At 45.8% G+C, this 22,335-nt stretch overlaps 1 protein-coding gene across 4 annotated transcripts in view; it reads left to right on the forward strand.

The window, feature by feature from the left end:
* TTI1 (TELO2 interacting protein 1) overlaps nucleotides 1-22,335 on the forward strand; it is an 82,084-nt gene that overhangs the window by 9,839 nt on the left and 49,910 nt on the right. For all 4 annotated transcript variants that reach the window (XR_008289113.1, XM_053199977.1, XM_053199979.1 and 1 more), the window contains exons 2-7: nucleotides 6,047-8,386; nucleotides 12,742-12,951; nucleotides 15,896-16,044; nucleotides 18,651-18,791; nucleotides 20,778-20,982; nucleotides 21,257-21,344. Coding sequence is in view for 3 of the 4 variants with exons in the window: in XM_053199977.1 (XP_053055952.1) it covers nucleotides 6,085-8,386; nucleotides 12,742-12,951; nucleotides 15,896-16,044; nucleotides 18,651-18,791; nucleotides 20,778-20,982; nucleotides 21,257-21,344 (3,095 nt within the window). In the remaining variant the exon portion in view is untranslated. The remainder of the gene's footprint in view (nucleotides 1-6,046; nucleotides 8,387-12,741; nucleotides 12,952-15,895; nucleotides 16,045-18,650; nucleotides 18,792-20,777; nucleotides 20,983-21,256; nucleotides 21,345-22,335) is intronic.

The following is a 22,335-nucleotide window of genomic DNA, read 5'->3' on the forward strand; positions in this document are numbered from 1 at the left end:
GACCCTGACGCAGGGCTCAAAACCACAAACCGTGAGAACATGACCTGACCTGAAGTCTGACGCTCAACCAACTGAGCCACCCAGGCGCCCCGGTTTTTTCATTCTCTTAATGATGTCTTTTGATGAACAGAAGTTGTTTAATGTAATCCAGTCTATCAATTTTTTTTTTTTATGGTTAGCCCTTTTCTGTATCCTGTTTAAGAAATCTTTGCCTACCCCAAGATCACAAAGATGCTCTTCTCTGTTTTCTTACAGTTTCTTTACATTTCACATTTGAATCCAGTGTCTGATGGAATCAAGACATACATATTTTTTCATATGGATAGGCAAATGACACAGCACCTTCCATTAAAAAGACTGTTCTTTCCACCGGGTCATTTCAGCATTGCCCTTGTCCAGTATGCAGATCTGTTGTACACGAGGGGGCTATTCTGTTCTGTTAGTCTGTTTGTCATTCTTTATGCTAATAACACACTGACTTTAATTATTATAGCTTTACAGTAAACCTTAAAATCAAATAGCGTAAGAAACCACAACTTGCCAGTGTAACTTCTCCTCTTCAAGATTGTCTGTGCCATCAATTTTAGAGCATTATTGTTGCTTTCTACAAAAGTCCTGTTGGCATTTTGATTGGTATTATGATGACTCTAAACTGGTGGTTCTCATCCAAGGGCCATTTTTACCCTCCATGGGACATTTGGCAGTTTCTGAGGACATTTTTTGCTGTCACACCTGGAGTGATGCTACTAACATCTGGGGGACAGAGGCCAAAGATACTAGTAAATGTCTTACAACGCATAGGACAGCTTTCAACTCACAAATAATTATCAAACCCAAAATGTCAATGGTGCTACTCTTGAGAAAGTCGGATTTAATATAATCATTTTTTCAGTTAGGCTTCTGTCTACCCTCTTATTGTTTTGTGTTTGACCCACTGGTTTTGCTTCTCTTTTTTCATTTTTTACCTTTTGGGGGGGGGGGTAAATCAAAAGTATTTATTCCACTTTTACCACTGTCTGAACATATTAAGTATGTATTCTTTTACAGTTCTTTTCGCGCTTTACCCTACAGATTTCAACATGCATTCTTGATATGTTACAGTCTGATATAAATTATTTTATCACCTCCTGATACTCTAGACTCTTAATGCACATAACTCTTTTTACATCCCCTCCTTTGTAGCTTTTGTGCATCATTGTCGTGCATTTTGGTTTTATATATATATATATATACTTAAACTGCAAAAAACATAAATATTGTTTTGTACAGTTAGTATTATTTTATATTGGTGTGTTCCATTGTTCTTAATTGCCTCCTACATACCCATGCTTCTCTCTAGATTCATTTTCTCCCTTCATTTTTTCCGTTAGTGCAGACCTGATACCCATGTTTTTACTTGGTTTTTATCTAAACACAGCTTTATTTTACCTTCAGTTTTGAAAGATGGTTTCATAGGGTATAAAATGCAAGATTGGTAGTTATTTTCTCTTGGCACTTTAAAGATGTCATTCTACTGTCTTCTGGATTTCATCATTTCTGTTAAGAAGGATCTATCAGGGCGTCCAGGTGGTTCAGTCGGTTAAGCGTTCTACTTCAGCTCAGGTCATGTTCTTGCAGTTTGTGAGTTCGAGCCCCACATCCGGCTCTGTGCTAACAGCTCAGAGCCTGGAGCCTGCTTCTGATTCTGTGTCTCCCTCTCTCTCTGCCCCTCCCTCGCTCACACTCTGTCTCTCTCTCTCTCTCTCAAAACTAAATAAAACATTTTAAAAAATTAAAAAAGAAAAAAGAAGTATGTGTCCGTCTTACTGCTCCATTAGTTTTAAGATTTTCCTCTTTATTTTTGGTTTACAGCAGTTTGACTATGATATGTCTGTCTGTGTTTTTCTTTGTACTGCCAACCTGGATTTATTGAGCTTCTTGAACCTGTGGGTTGATCTCTTCCATGTGTTTGGACATTTCTCAGCCAGTTGTCCCCCAGCAGCAGCCTTCTCTCAGAAGCCATGTGTTTTGAGATCTCTGAAAACTGCAGTTTTGCCCCCTCAACCTCACATAAACCACATTAAATGCGTTGTGGTTTCTCTTTCCTCAGTGACAGCCCTTGGCCTGGGCCACACTGTAATCCTGAGCTCATGTTCAGGGTCAACAAATGCAGCAAGGGTAAAAAATAAAAAACAAAAGAAACAGCTATTGACTATTGGCTCACTGAACATTTGTCCCTCGCTAGAGTATTCATCCATCTAGTCCTTGTTGTATCCATGACTAGTTATGCTTTAAAAAGTATTTTTGTAGTTTATCTGGTTTTTTCTAGTTGTCAGCAGAAGTTTGGCCTGCCATACCCTACCACATCCAACTTCAAAGCAGAACGGGCACAATGTTTTTGAGTGCTTGTCATGTGCCAGATGCCCTTCTAGGTTTGAGATATATGATTGCCCAGTGTAAAGTTGCAATGACAGGGGCACCTGGGTGGCTCAGTTGGTTAAGCATCTGACTTCGGCTTACGTCATGATCTCGTGGTCTGTGGGTTCAAGCCCCACATCAGGCTCTGTGCTGACAGCTCCAAGCCTGGAGCCTGCTTCAGATTCTGTGTCTCCCTCTCTCAGCCCCTCCGCTGCTTCTGCTCTGTCTGTCTCTCAAAAATAAATATTTTTAAAAAATAAATAAAGTTGTGAAGACAGACGTATGCATACAAGATAATACAGCGTACTAAACACCATAGTGGCGGTACGCACAGCAGTGACCGTGAAGTAGGAATGAGGAGGAGAATGTGAAATAGCGCCACCTGTTCGGGAATAGCAAGTTTTGTCATTTTACATGGCTGCAGTTTAACGTGGAAGGGGTGAAGCCCTGAGAGATGAGGTTGCTAAGATAGGTGGGAGCCTGATGGCGAAGGGCCACATGTGCCATGGTAATTAGGCAGGCTAGGGAGAGCAGTGGAAGAATTTTAAGCAGAGAAGAGTGATCAGATTTTTGTTGTGGAAAGATTACTTACATGTCAGGGTGAAATGTGGATCCAGGAAAGGCAAGCACATGAGGCCAGGGGCCGGCGAGGAAACAGTCAGTCCAGCATTAAATAGATGGTTATCGTCACCAACAGATTGGAAAGATATTGAAGGGGTAGAATAGATGAAATTGAAGAGAATGGTGGAATTAAGAGGGAGGTGGAAGAAAGACTAAGGTTTCTAGCTCAAGGTGAGGGCTATAAATCACAAAGGAAGCACAGAAGAGTGGGCAGAGAAGTTTAGTTTGGGATATATTGCGCGTTCCCACTTCGTTAGCTCTATTGCAGTTTGTGTCATATAATCTGAGAACATAATTCTGCGGACCCCGGGTTATTTTCTTGAAACTCCTGAGACGAATAAGAGAGATGCAGACCCCAGCCCATCACCTTTACTCCAGCTTCAGCCAGACCCTCTGATTTTATCTACCTTGTATGCTGGGCTTCCACTTAAACATTGTATTTGAAGAAAGTTTTCCACGCTAAAAAAAAGTTATCAACAAACGGTGTTTCCTTTTTCATTCATCTTCCCATTTTAGGTCTCTGTTTTCTGTTGTTTGATGGAGCCCTTTCTCAAGTACTGGATCTTCCTTGGGAGGGTATACGGGTAATGCCCTCTCTGAATCCTTGCTTTTGTTCTTGCAGTCTGACAGGTGACTCTCTTGGTGGTATATAGGGTTTGGGGGCCACAGTCCTTAATTTGCAGTCAGCAGATACTATTCCATTGTCTTCTAGTGTCCCTTGTTGCAAATGAGAAAGCCAAAGCAAGTCTTCTGAGTTGTTTGTTGTCTCTTCCTGAAAGCATACATGGTTTTTCTGTCTTTTAGTGTACAGGAATTTTACCAGAGTGTTACTAGGTGTGTATCCTTCTGTCTTTTCACTCTCCAGATAAATCTTTCTGCAACTCAGGAAAATGCTTCCGTTATTTATTTGTTTCAGCAACTCCATCTGGTCCTTTTTCTCCTTCCAGAATTCCCAGCCATTTACACACTGGTTCTCCCAGGTCCGTTCTCCCAGTCTCACGAGTTCCATCTCTTTGTCCTTCTGCTCTGAGTTTTAGAGTAGCTCTACTTCATCTTCCAGGCCACTGATGGAATATCAGTCATTAACCATCTTCTTTTTTAAAAAATTCCACCAACTGAGCTTTTTTGGTGTGGCAAGTCATGTACTAAAAATTCTAAGGGATGTCATTCACCTTGTGATCAAGCTTTTTATTGCTTTTATTATTTTTCAAATTAACAGACCCCTTCTGTTAATCTAAGACTTACCACCTCAAAGAGTGCTGTGCCAGCTTTTCCTGCCTCTTGACTCCTGGGTCCCATTAAGTGGTTATCTTCCTTTCCTTCTGTTCCAACTACAGTACCAGAGGGGATGGCCCAGCAGCCTCTGGGTCATCAGCGTGTGGGCCGGTGCCAGTGGGGTGTCAGCAGTCCCAGGCTGAGCCTTCTGGCATCAGTGACCTGAGATAGGGAACATTTGAGCTTCCTCCCTTCCTTAGCTTCTCGGGGGGGTCACAGCAACCAGGAGATATCTCCCCCAGTGAGCCTCACAGAGACCAGCTTTGCCCTTTCTTGCGGAAGACCATGGAACTCTGTGGACCAGACTCTTTCTAGGGTTTTAGAGCCTGATTGTTGCCCTGAGCCCTCTCCTGACCCAGGAGGAAAATCTGGCCCTGGCTTGCTCTCTCTGGGCTGAGTAGGTCTTGCTTACACACTCACCAGGCTCCAATTGCCTGCTAGCTTTGTAGTCAGTGGGGCTCAGGAGGGTTGATTGGATTGGGGACAGGGAGAGGCATCATGTCTCCAGAAGCCCCCAGCAAGTTGAGCCAAAAGAGAGGGAGAGATTGTGAGAGACAGACTGACAGACCCCACCAAACTAGACAATCTCTAAGCCTCCTTCCAGTGCCAGCATTTTACAGTTGTACACATTTATGGTCTCCAGCTTCAGCTCAGTCCTCAGTACCCTTGGGCCACACTTTTATGTCTTCCCAGCATGCTCTGCTTCCCCAGAGGGAATATTTGAGACTTTTATTTCTCTTCTCAAGCCCTCTGTTTACCTCACTTCTTGTTCACTGCCAGCCCATGACTTTGAATTTCTTCTCACAGAGAAAAGAGATTTTCTGGTATTAAGTTGTTCACTTCCTTCAGCCACCTATAGACCTATCTCCTTTCACTGCCTGCCTGCCTGCCCTCCATCTTTCCATCCTGTTGGGCTCTCTTCACCCGTGATTTCTGTAATAGCGTGCGCTCCTGGTTTTCCCATTTCTTTGGCTACTGCCTTCCGTTTTGTTCTGCCCTTGGTCTCACCCAGCTCTGACTCTTCTCCTATATCACTGGCTGCCGGGGCATCTTCTCAGTGCATAAAGTTGATCATATCAACTTCGGCTTAAAACCTCTCCATGACAAGAACAGACAAAATTAATCCGTGGGGATAGGAGTCAGAATAGAGGTTACCACTGGGCAGGGGAAATAGGCATCGACTGTAAAAGGCCTTGAGGGAGCCTTCTAGGGTGTTGGAAATATTCTCTATCTTGTTTTGGATAGTGGTTACATAGATCTCTACATACACAAAAATCCACTGAGCTGTACGTTAAGACTAGTGTATTTTACTCTGTAAGTGTCCTACCTCAACTTAAAAAAAGATAAAACCTTCCGTGGCTCTCCATTACTACCACAGGTTAAGATCCAAACTCCTTAGAACAGCCCACAGAGTCTTATTTATTCCTCCCTCAGGTCTGGCTCAAGCATCTTCCTCCTGTGAAACCCACCCTGGCTTCCCCAGGGTTCGGACGTTCAGGGCTTCCACAGTCAGGGTCGTGAGCACGGGCCTGTCCTAACTCTCTGACCGCGTGGTAGCTGTCCGTCTGCTTCCCTCACTGGACCGGGGCCCCCTAAGAAGAGCGGCCGTCTCTCTTCAGTTCCCTCGCCCCCCTCATGCCTTGTGCAGTGCCTGGCACGTAGGCCCCCACGAAATGTCTGTTGATTGACCGAATGCAGGTTCTCTTTGTATTTGCCTTGAGCTTGACCTTTACTGAGGGTTTTCTTCCTCCAGCCTGCAGGATGCGTCCTCAGTGAGAAGGCTGCTGCGCAATGGCAGTTTTTGACACTCCTGAGGAGGCCTTTGGTGTTTTACGTCCGGTCTGTGTTCAGCTCACAAAGACACAGACGGTGGAGAACGTGGAGCGTCTGCAGGCACAGTTGCGAGCCGTGAGTGACTCTGCCCTTCAGGAGCTCCAGCAGTATGTCCTCTTCCCTTTGCGATTCACCCTGAAGACCCCGGCTCCCAAAAGAGAGCGCTTGGTCCAGAGCGTGGTGGAGTGCCTCACGTTTGTCCTCTCTTCAACATGTGTGAAGGAACAAGAACTTCTCCGGGAGCTCTTTTCGGAACTCTCTGCTTGTCTGTATTCGCCCAGCTCCCAAAAACCCGCAGCTGTGTCCGAGGAGTTGAAATTGGCGGTGATCCGGGGCCTCAGCACATTAATGCACTCGGCTTATGGGGACATCATTCTGGCTTTTTACGAGCCCTCCATTCTGCCTCGTTTAGGATTTGCTGTATCTTTACTGTTGGACCTAGCAGAACGGGAGAAATCAAAGCAGATTAAAATTGCTGCCTTAAAATGTTTACAGGTTTTACTCTTTCAGTGTGATTGTCAAGACCATCCGAGGTCCTTGGATGAGCTGGAGCAAAAGCAGCTGGGGGACTTGTTTGCCTGTTTTTTACCTGGAATCTCAATGGCACTGACCAGGGTCATCACAGGAGACTTCAAACAGGGGCACGGCATTGTCGCGTCTTCTCTAAAGATCTTTTACGAGACAGTGAGTTTCATTATGGCTGATGAACAGCTTGAAAGAATCCCACAGGTTCAACCGAAGCCTGCAGTGGAGCACAGAGTAGCAGAGCTGGTGGTTCACAGGGAAGCCAAGTGGGTAAAAAATACCAGCGACAAATTGACTCTCCTTATTAAAAAGATAATCGAGTGTGTTTCAGTTCACCCACACTGGAAGGTGAGGCTGGCACTGATAGAACTCGTCGAAGCCCTTCTTCTGAAGTGCAGCCAATCACTGGTCGGATCGGCTGGACCCCTCCTGAAGGCTTTGGTGGGTCTAGTGAATGACGAGAGTCCTGAAGTCCAAGGCCAGTGCAATAGAGTTCTGAGACATTTTGCGGACCAGAAAGTAGTGGTAGGCAACAGAGCCTTCGCCGACATCCTGTCAGAGAACCTGCACTCCCTTGCCACATCTCTTCCCCGCCTAATGAACTCCCAGGACGATCAGGGCAAATTCTCGACGCTCTCCGTGTTACTCGGTTATCTGAAACTCTTGGGCCCCAAAGTGAACTTCGTCCTCAACTCCGCGGCCCATCTTCAGCGCCTTTCCAAAGCGCTTGTCCAGGTTCTAGAATTAGACGTGACTGACATCAAAATCGTTGAAGCGCGGCGCTGGAATTCCGATCAGCTGAGTGCTTCTCCGGAGACCGTGGCTGCGCAGCCATGGAGTCAGATGCAGAAGAGGTACTTCCGCTTCTTCACCGACGAGAGGCTCTTCCTGCTCTTGCAGCAGGTGTGTCGGCTTCTCGGCTTTTACGGGGACCTCTATTTGCTCACAGATCACTTTATGGAGCTGTACCATGAATCTGTGGTTTACCGGAAGCAAGCTGCCATGATCCTGAATGAACTGGTTGCGGGGGCTGCTGGGCTGGAGGTGGAGAATCTTCATGAGAAACATATTAAAACAAGCCCAGACGAACTGAGAGAGATCGTGACATCTGTACTTGAAGAATACACAAGCCAAGAAAACTGGCATTTGATCACTTGTATCGAATCTGAAGAAGCGGGAGAGGAGCTAACAGTGAAGCAGTCAGGCCTCCGGGCCATCACATCTGGTGCACACACCTGCCAAGTTCCATCTTTTCCAGCCTTCTCAAAGCCAAGTGCCACTATTTGCTCCATGAACGGCAACATCTGGCAAATATGCATCCAGTTGGAAGGGATCGGGCACTTTGCGTGTGCCCTAGGAAAAGACTTTCGTTTGCTCTTGATGTCAGCCCTCTATCCAGTACTGGAGAAGGCTGGAGACCAAACCCTGCTCATTAGTCAGGCAGCTACCAGTGCCATGATGGACATTTGCCGTGCTTGTGGCTACGACTCTCTGCGGCACCTGATCAATCAAAATTCGGACTATTTGGTGAATGGAATCTCTTTAAATCTGCGTCATCTGTCTCTGCACCCCCATACCCCAAAGGTCTTGGAAGTCATGCTGTGGAACTCAGATGCTAGCCTGCTCCCTTTGGTGGCAGATGTGGTTCAGGATGTCTTGGCCACTTTGGACCAGTTTTATGATAAGAGAGCTACTTCCTTTGTCAGTGTCCTGCATGCCCTGCTGGCAGCATTAGGTACATTCAGAACCCTTTTTAATGCTGATTTGGGGGAAGGACTAGTATCCTTGTTTTTTGTCCACGTGTGGTTATGTAATGGAGAACATAATTTGAATAGTTGTCGGCCCAGTCCCACATGTTACGAGAGCGGTCCACTGCCCTTTTTTTTTTTTTTTTTTTTAAATGTTTATTTTTGAGAGACATAGCGTGAGCAGGGGAGGGGCAGAGAGAGGGGGAGACACAGAATCTGAAGCAGGCTCCGGGCTCTGAGCTGTCAGCACAGAGCCCTATGCGGGGCTCAAACCCACAAACTGTGAGATCATGACCTAGGCCCAAGTCAGCCGCTTAACCAACTGAGCCATCCAGGCGCCCCACTTTTTTTATATACTTCTAATAATCTCTACCATATATTGAGTTCTGCTCTGTGCAACAGACATAAACCCTGTAGACTAAATGTAAACATCATTTTTATTTTACAGAAAAGAAGAACTAAGGCTCAGTGAGATCCTATTTAGCCAGAGTCACACAGGAAATAAGGAGTAAAGTCAGGATTTATGACAGTTTTGTTCTTTTCAATGTACCAAACTGCTTCTGACAATACTTGGAGTTAGTGGTATCTGTGCTAGTGGGGAATAGGAATAGCAGGAATTACTCAGTCCACAGATCAGCTAGAATATTACTGTCCAGTGGAACTTTCTGTGATGATGGAAACAGTTTGTATATGTTCTATTACAGTAGCCACTAGGCAACATGTGGCTGGTGTAACGGAGGTACTGAATTCTTTCTTTTAATTAATTAATTTTTTTTTCAACGTTTATTTATTTTTTTTGGGACAGAGAGAGACAGGGCATGAACAGGGGAGGGGCAGAGAGAGAGGGAGACACAGAATCGGAAACAGGCTCCAGGCTCTGAGCCGTCAGCCCAGAGCCTGACCCGGGGCTCGAACTCCCGGACCGCGAGATCGTGACCTGGCTGAAGTCGGACGCTCAACCGACTGCGCCACCCAGGCGCCCCTCTTTCTTTTAATTTAAATAGCCACATGTAGCTAGTGACTACCATAGTAGAGGTCTAGAAACTTTCTTTTAACCTTTTAATTGTATGAGGTGGTTTGAGTTTCTCTCCTTTCTTTTAGTCCTGTTGGGTGTCTATGGCAGGTATTAGTAGCCATTAAAATGGCGAAGTTTTGGACTACAAGAAAAAGAACCTCTCAACTAGATAGTCCGTCTTCAAACGAAAAAAACATAGTGAGTTATATACTTGAGTCCCTTTTATCCGAAGACCCTATCTCTAGTATTTATTTCAGTACGAGTAGCCTCCAAAGTAGGTGGGAATGTCTCTGGCCTCATTTCGTCAGCCGAGAAAGCCAAAGCCATGTAAGAAAGTTTGTCACAGCAAGGCAGGCGACTGGAACAGAGACAGCCGTCTGCCCTGTACCTGATGCCATTTACACTGTTCATTCATTGATTCATTCATTCACGAACGTTCACATGCTGTCTAAATGTCCTTTTATTCATTCATTCAGTGAAGAGTGCCTGCCATATGTCAGACACTGCTAAGTAACCAGGATATAGCCGTGAACAAGGCAGATAAACTCATGGAATTTTCTTGCTATTGCAAAAGAAATGAAAAACAAGTAAATCATTGAACAAGTTCCCTTTGGATTCTAATGAGCACTGCGAGGAAAATAGATAACTTGCTGCAAGGCAGCGACAGGGCCAGGTAACTTTAAGTAGAGCGGTCAGGGAGGGCTTCTCTAAGAAAGCAACACTAAAGCTGAGACCCGAAGGCTGAGAAGGGTCCCTCAGTACATACGGAGCTGTCGTATCCTTTCTATGGTTTTTAAGAACATTCAGGCAAAGGGAACTGGTGCAAAGATCTGGAGGGAAGAAAGGGCTTGAGGCCCTCAGAGACTGGAAGAGAGGCCGCTGTGGAGAGAGTGACGCAAGACAAAGCTGGAAGGGTGGGCAAGGGTAAACCCTGCACAGCCTTGTAGACCAAGGGGAGGAGTTTGGATTTTATTTTGCAACCACTCGTAAGTCTGTGTACTGGACCAGTTGCTGGGACGTCAGTGTTGACTGGGAAGAACCGGGCCCCTGCCCTCGTGGCAGGCTGGCTGACTGCTTACACATTTGAGACTGTGACTTGCTTCTGCAGTCCGAATGTAGCACAGACTTCCACCTTTAGTACTTCAGGGAACTATACTGTGTGTCCATTTGAGATTTTAAAAATATATTGAGGAAAGGCCTATTAAATATATCCTCTCAGGAGATATCTCAGTGTGGGCCTTGAAAACTGAATTCCCTTGGATTGCTGATATCTTTGGTCATCTCTAAAGGAGAAACCCTGTGTAGCACTTTTTTTTTTTTTTTTTAATGTTTATTTTTGAGAGAGAGAAGGTGGGGAGGAGCAGAGAGAGAGAGGGAGACAGAGGATCCAAAGGTGCTGTTGAGTCCCAGTGTGGGGCTCGAACTCACCAACCGTGAGATCATGACCTGACGTGAAGTCGGTGGGAGTAGAAGTGTGGTCTCACAGAACCTCCAAAAGGTCTGCAAAGAACCCCGCACGCGTTTTAGGAAATGAAAGTGTATCAGGAGGGTTAATTCCTTAGGAGAACTGACTTCGAGGGCAGTACATTTAATCTGGTTGTTGTTGTTGTTTTTTAAGTAATCTATATACCCAACGTGGGGCTCGAACTCACAACCCCGAGTTCAAGAGTCGCACACTTCACTGACTGAGCCAGCCAGGTGCCCCACATTTACGTTTTGGATGGAAAGTTTCAACCTGCTCTCCGAAGAGGTTGCCCCAATTTAAACCCCCATCAGCAATGCAGGAGAGGGCTAATTTTGCCACGCCCTCATCCACACTATATTCCGGAGCTTTTTGCTAATCCTTGCTTATCCGATAGGAGAAAAATAGCACCTTATCATAGTTTAATTTACGTTAAGAGGGAGGTTGAGCTTCTTTTCATATGTTTAAAAGCCATTTGTGAGCCAAGACTTTAATGTCTGGCACTAGCCGAATGTAGAAATAATCTTCGCAGCATGTCCACTCTGAGTATCGTAAATGCTGGGTCCTGGTTTTAACTTGTTGGGAATTCGATCCCTTAGAGGATACTAGGGCCTGACGCATCTGGGGATGGGGCATTGAAGAAATGGCATGGTTGATCCCTACATATGGGGATCTCTAGATCCTGGATTGAAGGTTCTTACCCAGCATTACCAGGTTCTTACCAGGCCGCTCCCACTAGCCTGACCCTGCCATCTCCCCTGTGTTTTTGCTCCTACTCTGTGCACATGCTCCTTGATGGAAAGGAAATTAGCAGGTGCTAAAGGTTATCGGAGGCATTTTTCCTGCTGTCTGTAAAAAGAGGGTGAAAATTCACACTGGGGTTTTCTTGTTTCTTTAAGTGTTAGAGCCTTTTTGAAATGAAGCCCTAGGGGAACCCCAGGATAGAAGAATAGTTGAAATCAGAGCTGCTGGGTTAGAGAGGGGTTAGAAGTCCTGAGTTCACCCCCTTTAGCATGCTGTCTTTTGGGGCCCTCCCTGTTGTGGCCCCAGGACATTTCTGCAGAGCCCTAGGGCTCCAGTTTGAAAACCACTGGCTCAGTTGATGTTTAAGGCTTATTCTGTGGTGGCACATCAGAAGTATTGGAGCATCACTGAAGAAGGGAAAGCTTTGGGGAGAAAATGCCAGCCTTTTATATCAGAAATACAGATGTGAGGGGCTGTGTCCTTTCTAAGTCCCTGTAGAGCCTGCCTTCTGCTACTGAGCGGTGCATCTTGTACTCAGAATTTTGTCACTTGCATGTATTCTCCAGTCTAGCATGTTTTTTCATCCAGTGTATATTTTGAGCACCTACTCCATGCTGGGCATATTGGATTCCAGTGGCGCTCCATGGAGCATGGAATCTAGTGGGAGATTCAGACCCTAAACAGTAACTCAAGATAAATGTAATTGCAAATCATGATGAGTTGATGTGAAAGGAGAGAAGATGGTGCTATATAGGAGCCTGTGAGGGACCTAAATTGGATTGGGAAGTCAAGGGATGGCTTTGCTGGGCAAGTCCTATGTGTATTGAGATGTGAAAGATGAGTTGGAATTAGCCAGATGTGACATAGGGGGGAAAGTATTCCAGACAGCGAGAACAGCGTCTGCAAAACATTCTAGGGCAGGAAAATACCTGCCACATTGGAGGAATGGGAAGGTGCCCAGTTAACAGGCAACTGGGAGTGGCTGGAAGATGAGGTTGGAGAGACAGAGGGACTAGATCATGTGGGGCCACACAGGCCATGGCAAAGAGTTTATTCTGCTTATAGAGTACCGATGCCTGTTGTCCCTGACTATGATGATTGTTGTAACACTTTGCTTACAGCCCAGTGGTTCCCAGACACAGGTGATCTTGGGCAACTCCAAGAGCAAAGTGCAGGGGAGGAGGGAAGTCATTTGAGCCAGAGACCAGCAACTCCTGAGAAAGGACTCGAGAATACCACCACAGCAGAAGACATTGAACAATTTTTGCTGAGCTACCTCAGAGAAAAGGATGTGGCGGATGGAAATGTCTCAGATTTTGATAATGAAGAAGGTAACTATTTATTTTGACTTAGCCGGTTTTTTTTTTTCTTTTTGAAGCAGATTATTATAAGAATGAAATATCATTACAGAAAGTTTGGTAGTCAGAAAAGTCTACCAAACCTCTAGATCCTGGATCAACCTCACCATGCTAAACATAAGCATCCTCTTTTTTTTTTTTTTTTTTTTTGTGCAATCTTATCCCATTCCTTTTTGTTGCAAACCTATTTTTATATGGCTGTGGCCACAGTTTCAATGCATTATACCCTTTTTGCACTTAGTTATATAATCAGCAACTCTCCACGTTGCTATAGAGTTTTCATAATTAATGTTTTAATAGCTGCTACTAAGTATCCATTCCCCTGTGGCCAGTTCGGGTTGCTTCCAGCTTTTCTCTATAATAAACAGCGCTGCAGTGGTTGGTTCTGTGCACGTGACCTTTTCCCTTTTTTTGCATATTTCTTTATAAATCCCAGAAGTGGGATTTCTGGGTCAAGGATATGAACATTATTTTATGCTTGCCAAATTGCCTTCCAGAAAGGTTGTGTCAATTTATACCTTCCGTTCAGTGGTGCAGGATTAACACTGGTTGTACCACAACCTTGCCAACATTGGCCATTACTCGTTTCACTTCTTGCTAAATTAAGAGGTGAAAAATGTTTCTTACTATTTTGCTTGGCATTTCTTTGATTACAGGTAAGGTTGAACATCTTCCTATATGCTTTTTTCCTAACAATTTTTTCTTCTGCCCATTGTCTGTTCATATGCTTTATCTATTAACTTATTAGTGGGAGGAGAGTTCAGTGTTTTTCTTACCTATTTATACGAGAAAGGAGAAGAGAGTTCAGGCTAGTTGAAGCTGTGGCCTGTTGTTTTATTCACAAGCTCAATCTGGAGCTTCAGGTCACGGAAGGATTAATAAATTGTTAGAATCTCCTCTGCAAATATAAAATGCCAAGTCATAATGAGCTTGGTGGTCTCAGAACTATCCGAAATCGAACTGAGTCCCAAATTAGTTTGTTAGGTTGGAACTGAGCAGATTTCTTTTTCTTTTTTGGTGATCTCTACTCTGAGACTCTGGTGAACTGAAGCCGGTACTTCCAGGATAACAGGAAATCGTAGTTCAATGCAACTAACTACAGCAAGTTCCTTCTAAATAGCAGAGAAGCATCACAGGCCCCAGATAGTGGTTTATGCAGAATTGAGTCATTGCCTTGCCTGAGGACAGTTTCCCAATCTGAAGTCTGTTATCAGGCCTTTTCTTCTTGGTTTTATTTCTGAAGCCAACCCAGTCTTTGTTCTCCCGACCTGCACCCCATACCCAAACCCAGAAACCCAGAAGGAGAGGCATCATGATCCTTCGTAATCCGGATTTGCCATTCTTGCTGGAAATTCTAGCATTGTCCGTGAATCCATTCTCTCATGATTAGGATCTTCTGGTTCTAGTTGATGTTGGCTAGGAGCAGACTGAATGAATCAACCTTTCTCCCAGTAACGGAAAAATCCACATCCCTCAAATAACATTCTGCAGTAGGTGAATTTCAAACAACAAATCCTCCTCTGGGAAGAAAAGCACAGCCTTATCATTCTTATAATTATCATTCATCAAGTACACACCAAACACTTGGCATTATAAAGAATGTCTGGCGTGATGTTGGTTTGACATGTGTTTTTTGTTTTAACCATAATGAAAGCACCTCGCGTACCTGAGGTCCCTTTCTCCAAGAAATCCAAGCATTCTACAGATGCCTTTTCATTTATCTTTGCAGCATCTGGTAGAGATAGTGTGGCCTGTACTATAAGATTCTGTTTTTTCCAGCAGAAAAAACTGAAATGCGAAAGAGTGAAGGGAATGACGTTCAGCTCGGTGGAAATGAGCACAACTAGTAATGGGGGCTTGGGCAGGGGGAGCTGGGGGCTGCAAGTAGATAGAGGAAAAAATTTCCGGATAGGGATTTTGGCCTGGGTTTCATGCAACTCCCACGTCTTTGTTGTTGTTTTAATTTACAAACTTACGCCTATCACATGCGACACAGCACTCTAGGCAATGAAAGAATAATAGCTGGTGACATTCATCTTATTTAACTCTCTCAACACGCAAATGAGCTGTGCATGCTTTGTACCTTTTTTCCAGATGAAGTAATGCAGGATGAGACGGTTGCTAATAGGTGTGTAGGCAGAACTTGAACTGACCTCCTTTGACCAGACCCCCTCCCCGTGTATTACATTAAGCTGCCCTGCTATTATCTCTCGTGCAGCATCGGTAAGGTCTGATCTTGGCCATTAAAAGGTCTTACAGGCTGGTGGAAGACACACGAGTCCTTTAGTCAAAGAATGAACCAAGAGGAAAGAAAGAGTAAAGGACGGAGCAAGGCCAGCCCGGGAGCTGTCCAGCATCAGAGCTCCAAATTAGAATGTTGCCCTCTTATGTTTTTATCTTAAATATTTATTAATGGAAATTTAGAAAAGAGCAAAAAAATTTGGAAAAAAATTTTTTGGAGAAAATTTGAAATGCTGTATGATCTCATGACCCCATCTCTCTTAGTATTTCATTGTACCTCCTGCCATGCAAAAATTTATATAATAATGCTCCCACCATGTATGCAATTTATATGCTGCTTTTCTCTTTTTAACACAATATTCTTTCAAAAACATATTCCCTGGTTGTGAAAGCCCTTGGCAAATACAAATTTGGGGGCCCTCGTGATATGTCATTGTACGGATGTAACCTCCTTGAGCGGCCATGGGGGGGTTTTCCCCCCAGTTTTTAGCAATTATAGTTAATTCTGTGGTGAATATCTTGACTCGTAGCTTGACCCAAATTTTACATGGTTTCCTTAGGGTCGTTTCCTAGACATTTTCCCTTGTGAATGCTGTTCCCATGCCTGAGGTTGGGAGAGTAAGTCAAAGTGGGCATCCCTCATAAAACACTGTCCCCGGTTATGCTTTCTTTCCAGAGGAGCAGTCAGACCCTCCCAAAGGGGACGAGCGTGACACCGGTCCTGATGTAGAGCCACCACTGCCAGTGCAGGTCCAAATAGCCGCAGATGTGATGGAACGCTGCATCCATTTGTTGTCAGATAAACATCTGAAAATCCGATTGAAGGTCAGTGTGCAGCCCTTTCCCTGCGTTTGTGGCAGCAGGACTCAGGTTTGGTCCGTTTGGCAGTGACTGCACGGATGAGCAAGCAGCTGCCCTTATCTCCTGGTCCATGTGTGGTGGCCAAGAGAAGACCTCAGGAAGAATTTATCTGTGGGATGGCAGCCTCATGTCCTTCTGTATCGGCTCAGATGTCAAAAGGGAGCCAAGTCCCCTTTCTGGAATTAAAAACCGCAAAGTGCCGTTGGACATTCATTGAGTCTCCAAGGGAAAGGAAATCATACACTTTGGAAGGGATATCATTTTCTGAAGCGACTTAATGCAGGATGCAGGTTTTAATCCTTGGGGGTGGTCATTCTTCCAAACATGACTCTGGCCTCTATCTGTTTCTGTTTCCTTTTCACACTTCTTAGTCTTGTATCCTCGTTTGCTGGCAGTTTCCCGAGCAGCATCCCTGTCCCTTAAGTCCCTTAAGCAAGGACTTAAATTGTGCAGTAGTGAAACAGGATGGTGGGGTGTGTGGGGGTGGGGACAGGGCTTTCAGAATCACCTGGAAGAAGATCACACAGCCAAGGGAAGACAACGCAGCCTGGCCCGTCCCTTCCCCATTCCCAGGCAGGCCTGAGAAACACAGCTGCTTCAGTGAGTTCCTGTTAGTGATGAGAGCGCATTGCCCTGCTTGGAGTGATGGGCTAGGAAACCCCGATCCAGGATTATCTCACATTTGTTTAGTTCCCCAGAGACACTTCTTAGCACTCATCTCTTGTTCCATTCAGCAGGTACTCTTTGAGTGCCTACTGTATGCAAGGCTTTATTGTAGATGTCTGGGTGATGCATTAGCAAAGTGTCTTCCCTTTCATAGAGGCTTTGTAGCAGCTATAGCCACACCATAGTTATTGAAATCATCAGCGTTGGAATCAGACCTCCATACTTGAGTTCACATCCCGGCTCTGCCTGTGCAACCTTGAAAAAGTTAATTCACCATTTTAAGCCTCCATTTCTTCTGTAAAATGGATGTGATGGTACCTACCTCACTGAGTTGTTGAGTATAAATATGAAACAGCTTCACACACACATTCATTCACTTAATGTTTATTGAGGACCGCTACAGGTCAGGCAGAGGGTGTCTAGAAGGATATGAAGCCAGCATTCCTGTCTTCATGGAACTTCCTGTCTCTTGTGGAGAAAGGCAGTATACAAACACACACCTATAAGGTGTGGAAATCTCTGACGGTAATAAGCAGGTTCTAGGATAGAAAATAGTAATTCACCCACCCAGTGAACTTGCATTAGGAGCCTACTCTGTACCGAGCCCTGTTGAATAAGACAGAGCTTGTACCCTGATTTTGACCAAGTCATTGGGGAAGGCCTTTCCTGAGGTGGTGAGATTTGAGCCAAGACTTAAAGGCTGAGAAGAAGCCAACTTTCCAAGGGGCAAAGGCAGGGAGATGAACATTCCAGGCAGAAGGAGGAAATGTATGTCTTGGAATCAAGGACGCCCGACCTAATTTGCCCAGTTAGTGACAGAACTCACACTCAGCCAGTGATGGCAGTGCCGTTTCTGCTGGGCTACTCTGCTCTCTGCTATACGCCAAGGTTTCTCTTATTCTCCTGCCTGCCTGTTCCCTCCGAGGGGCAGGCCCACTTTTGTTCTTTGTTTCTATTCCGGTGTCAGTGTGACCAGCATATAATAGGCACCAGCAGGATTCACCACTCCCATGTTGGCAGACCTCGCTCTGTCTTATTCAGACGTGCTCCTTCCCCTGTGCTGTGAAGGCTGGCCCGTCTCGAGGAGGAAGGCCTACAATGGTCATCATCGTGACCCCTGCCGGCAACACAGAGGCAGGCCAGTGGTCTTCCGTGTGCTCTGAGCTGTGGGAGATCAGGAAACATTTTCAGGGAGGGTAACAAACCCAGTTTACATTAGGCTACCCCGAGCCTCTCTTCTGAAAGTGGACTTGTATGTCGGCTGCCTACTTGGGCTCTCCGTTTAGAAGAAAGAGCATGTGACCTCACCCAACATCTCAGCCTCCTGCCTTCCACCGCTCCTGCCTCATCCAGAGGCGCCTGCACCTGTTCAGTTGCTGAGCCTGACCCCAAGCAGCCCCTTTGGATAGATTCCTCTCTTTATTGCCCCAGTATGGAGTCCATCAGCAGGTGCAGCCATCCCAGAACAGACCCCAAAGTCTTTCACCCCTTGGCCACCACCCTGTGCCTGCATGCCCTCCTCTCAGGGGCACAGTGCCAGCTCCCTCAGGGGCCTACTGGCCTCTCTCTCCCGCTGCAGGTCCCTCTCCCCACTCAGTAGCCAGAATGACCTTTTTAAAACACGAATTGTATCCTGGCACTTTCCTGCTTAAACCATTCTGATGGCTCCCTACTGCACTTAGTACAAAATAAGAAATTCTTAACATGACACCTTCACAGTCCCCCTCTTACCCCTCCTCTGTCATGCCGCACACGGCCCTGCCTTAGTTTCCTAAGCCCTGCAAGCCCTCCCTCCTCGGGGTCTTCCCCGTTGGCTGTTCCCACCTTTAGGAACTTCTAGGAATGCTCTTCCACTCCTCCTGTGACTAACTCCTACTCTGCCAAAATCACATCCTCTCTTTCAGGTCTTGGATGTGCTGGATTTGTGTGTAGTTGTTCTGCAATCCCACAAGAACCAGCTCCTTCCCTTGGCTCACCGGGCCTGGCCCCCACTCGTGCACCGACTCACAAATGACGACCCCCTGGCAGTGCTCAGAGCCTTCAAGGTACGGTGCTGCTGCCCCACCACTGTCAGTCACGGGGGTGGGGGGTGGTCAGCACAGAGCGCAGCGGTGTCTTTGGGGATGGTTCTTTTTATCGGATTGCAACATCACGTACTTTGAAGAAAGTATAGCAAAACAAGAAAGGCACAGAAAAGAAAGTAAAAGTCTCTTATTTTGAATTTGAAGCAGAAGGAACTAGGAGATGAAAAGGGCTGCCGGTATTTATGGAGCACCCACTGTGTGCCTGGCACATCCTCACATACGAACTCATCTCCTTACAACAACCTGGCAAGGTAGCTACTATTCCCCCCCGTTCTTGACAGAGGAAGAAACAAGCCCAGAGAAGTTAAGGGATTTTCTCAAGATCACACAGCTAGTGAGTGATAGAACCCAAATCTGTGAGTTTGTGCCCATGTTCTTCGCACCGCACGGGAGTCCAGGGGAAGGGGCCTAGATTCTAGCAGTGGGCATCCTCCACCCATCCAGTGACTTGGGGCAAAGCCCAGGACCACTCATAGTCACGTTGGCTTTAGGACCATGTGTTCTACCTTCCTCATGGTATTGTTGTCAAGGGTAAAATGGGACTATTTGGTGAAATACTTTGGAAAGTTAAAAACCATATGTAAATATATATATGTGTATATATATATATATATGTCAGGTATTATTCTCTTGACTTTGTCTTATATCAGCACATGTATTTTGGCTTATTTATTTATATCCTTCCTTATTCTGGAACGCACTTAAGGCAACCTACAGAAATATATTTATCAGGGCAAACTAACATAAATTAGGAGTATGTGAGGAAGATCAGGCAAAGAAAAAGGATCCGTAGGGACATAAAATGAAGCCAGAAATGCAACTAGTATACTAGTTGGAGCAAGTGTTTTGGTTTCCTGTATGATTCTTCAGTATAGTCTAGACCAAAATATAAGCTTACGTTTAAAACATATAAAATTGTCAACGTTGTTAATATTTTTTTGTAAAGCAAAATATGCAAAATCACACACACACAGAAAGGGGAGGAGGGAGGTTGGGGGAAGGGGGAAGGAGGGAGGTCTTGCTAAATCTTATTCAGATGTGCTGCTTTCCTTTGTAGAAATTAATAGGTAATCTGAAATAACGGCAAGTGTAGAAAAAGGAAAAGATACAAAGATGTGTGTGCTCTGAGGCTGCTTTCCCACTCCCAGACACGCTGATGACATCTGAGGTCTGTAACGCCTTGTGCAGGCCAGCCGAGGGACCTGAAATAAGGGCCTTATTCTCTGCAAAGTCGGCAAACATTCTCTGCTGGTTATGCTTTGCTTACCAGTTTTTAAAGAAGTTCCTATTATCCTGTATATCCAGCCTTGTGCAGCAGGGCAAAACGTTTCAATACGTTCTGCTAGAGAAAGTTTAAAACGAGACGTGCAAAGAAACCGCCTGTTGTGGAAGATGGGACGAGGGTAATGTACAAAGGAGATGGTGTGATGGGACGGGAAAGGCCCCGACATGGCCCTGACCACCGGGTCCATGCCCCGACTCAGCCGAGGGGCCTCAGCCAACCACTGCCCTCCCAGTGCCTGCGTAGCAGCAGCTGGGCCTCACTGTTTGTGTTTGTTCAGCTAGCTAGGGTTCAAAGCACAAGCCTTTTTTCAAGGGATGTTAGGAAGAGTCAAGAGATGATCTATGTGAACTGCTTTAAGCTTTTTTTTTTTCTAACCAAAAAAGGGAGGAAAATCAAGGTATTAATCATATTATTCATCCAACCCAAGATTCCTTTGACTTATTCCCCGTGTAATCTGTATTTATGGATAGAAGCAGCCATGCCTTGGGAGCAGAGACCTCCGAATTCATAACTGTCAGAATCACAAACCACGGGCAAGGAATTAACAGCAGTAATTCTATTTTTTTTTTTTTTTTCCAAGAAGAAATTGAATTACCAGACATTCCTTAGCTCTCTGCTGCCGTGGCGACACGCATTCACCACATTGGGGGCTGTTTCTGCAGGTCTTGCAGACCCTGGGAGGCAAGTGTGGCGACTTCCTACGGAGCCGTTTCTGCAAAGATGTCCTGCCGAAGCTGGCTGGCTCCTTAGTCACCCAGGCTCCTGTCAGTGCTCGGGCTGGGCCAGTTTATTCCCACACACTGGCCTTCAAGCTGCAGCTGGCCGTGCTGCAGGGCCTGGGCCCCCTCTGCGAGAGACTGGACCTAGGTAGGTACCAGCCTCTCGCCCCTGGCGACACACACCCTGCGTGGTCTCACCGCCACTCTTGCGCTCCGTGCCCAGTTGTGCTCCTCCCTCTCCTTCAGTCTCACTCTGGCCTCATTGTTCCACCTGTCTTGATGTGTTTTCTGATACGCGGGATGGAGTAAAGAGCCCAGGGCATCTCGCCTAGCTGTTCTAGTTTCAGCAGAGAGCAGTTGGTTACTGCTTGTCCCAAATGAAGTCTGAGGGCCGATGCTTGTTTTGTTTTTCCTCTCCGCAGGTGAGGGTGACCTGAATAGAGTGGCTGATGCCTGCTTGATTTACCTCAGCGCCAAACAGCCCGTGAAATTACAAGAGGCTGCCAGGAGGTACGTCTGCTTGATCACCCGCATCTCTTTACGTTTGCTCTAAATTATCGATGATTTGCTAATGGCGAGCGGAGTCAAGCCACATCTGTGCTTTTCTCTCCTCGCCCTTCTTGCCAGGTCACGATGGTTTCTTTAACTGGGCCAACTCTAGAGATGGTATTTTTACTGGACGCGTTTCTCTTTGCAAGTAACCTTTTCCTCTGCTGCAGTGTCAGCAGCAATGCCAAAGGGGCAAAAAGCAGAAAGACGGTGTGCTGAAGGGGACAAAGCACTCTCCTGGCCGGAGAGAGATCTGCTTCTAGGCCCTACTCTAGTGACCAGGTGACCCTGGCACCTCTCCGGACCTCAGCTCCTTTGTGTGCAAAGCAAAAGCCTTAGGTTACTGATCTGGCAGTAAGATGGCAGAAGTGGCTTCACTCCACGGAGCATCTTAACGGCTGTCAGGTGCTCTAAACCCTTGCAGAGTGTGCACAAAATTGGGTGTGTACAAGCAGACGCGTATGTTCCTTTTTCTAGGTAGAGTCCACAACATGCATCTGATTATGGAGAACTAATAGTTCTCCCAATAACCAATAGTTAAACTCCACGGACTAATAGTTTAAAGGGTCTTTTCTGGCTCCGATATTATGTGATCATAATCTCCAAGAGTTTTGCTTGTTCGAGAATAGCTGCGCCACCTCCAGTGGAAGAACTCGTTTTCCTCGAGTCCCAGAGGGCTTTTCTCAAAAGCTCAAACCAAGCACATCATCAGTCCCCAGACTTGAGACCAAAAATGTACTGTGGCCCCCTTTCCCCAGCTCTCCATCCATCGGGAGAAAGGGGACCAGAGTGGACCTGCTATCTCCTGGGTGTCTGCAGTTAAAACAAAAGTTGGCCTCCCTGGCCTGGCTCTGTGTATTACCCTGGGCCCTGCAGCTCTGGCTCCGAGCAAATAAACAATCCCTCCCACTTCTTAGGCTTCTAGAAACGTGTCCCTGAGCTTCCTTGGTGG

The sequence above is a fragment of the Acinonyx jubatus genome, chromosome A3 (genome assembly GCF_027475565.1).
Source record: "Acinonyx jubatus isolate Ajub_Pintada_27869175 chromosome A3, VMU_Ajub_asm_v1.0, whole genome shotgun sequence".
Taxonomy (NCBI): domain Eukaryota; kingdom Metazoa; phylum Chordata; class Mammalia; order Carnivora; family Felidae; genus Acinonyx; species Acinonyx jubatus.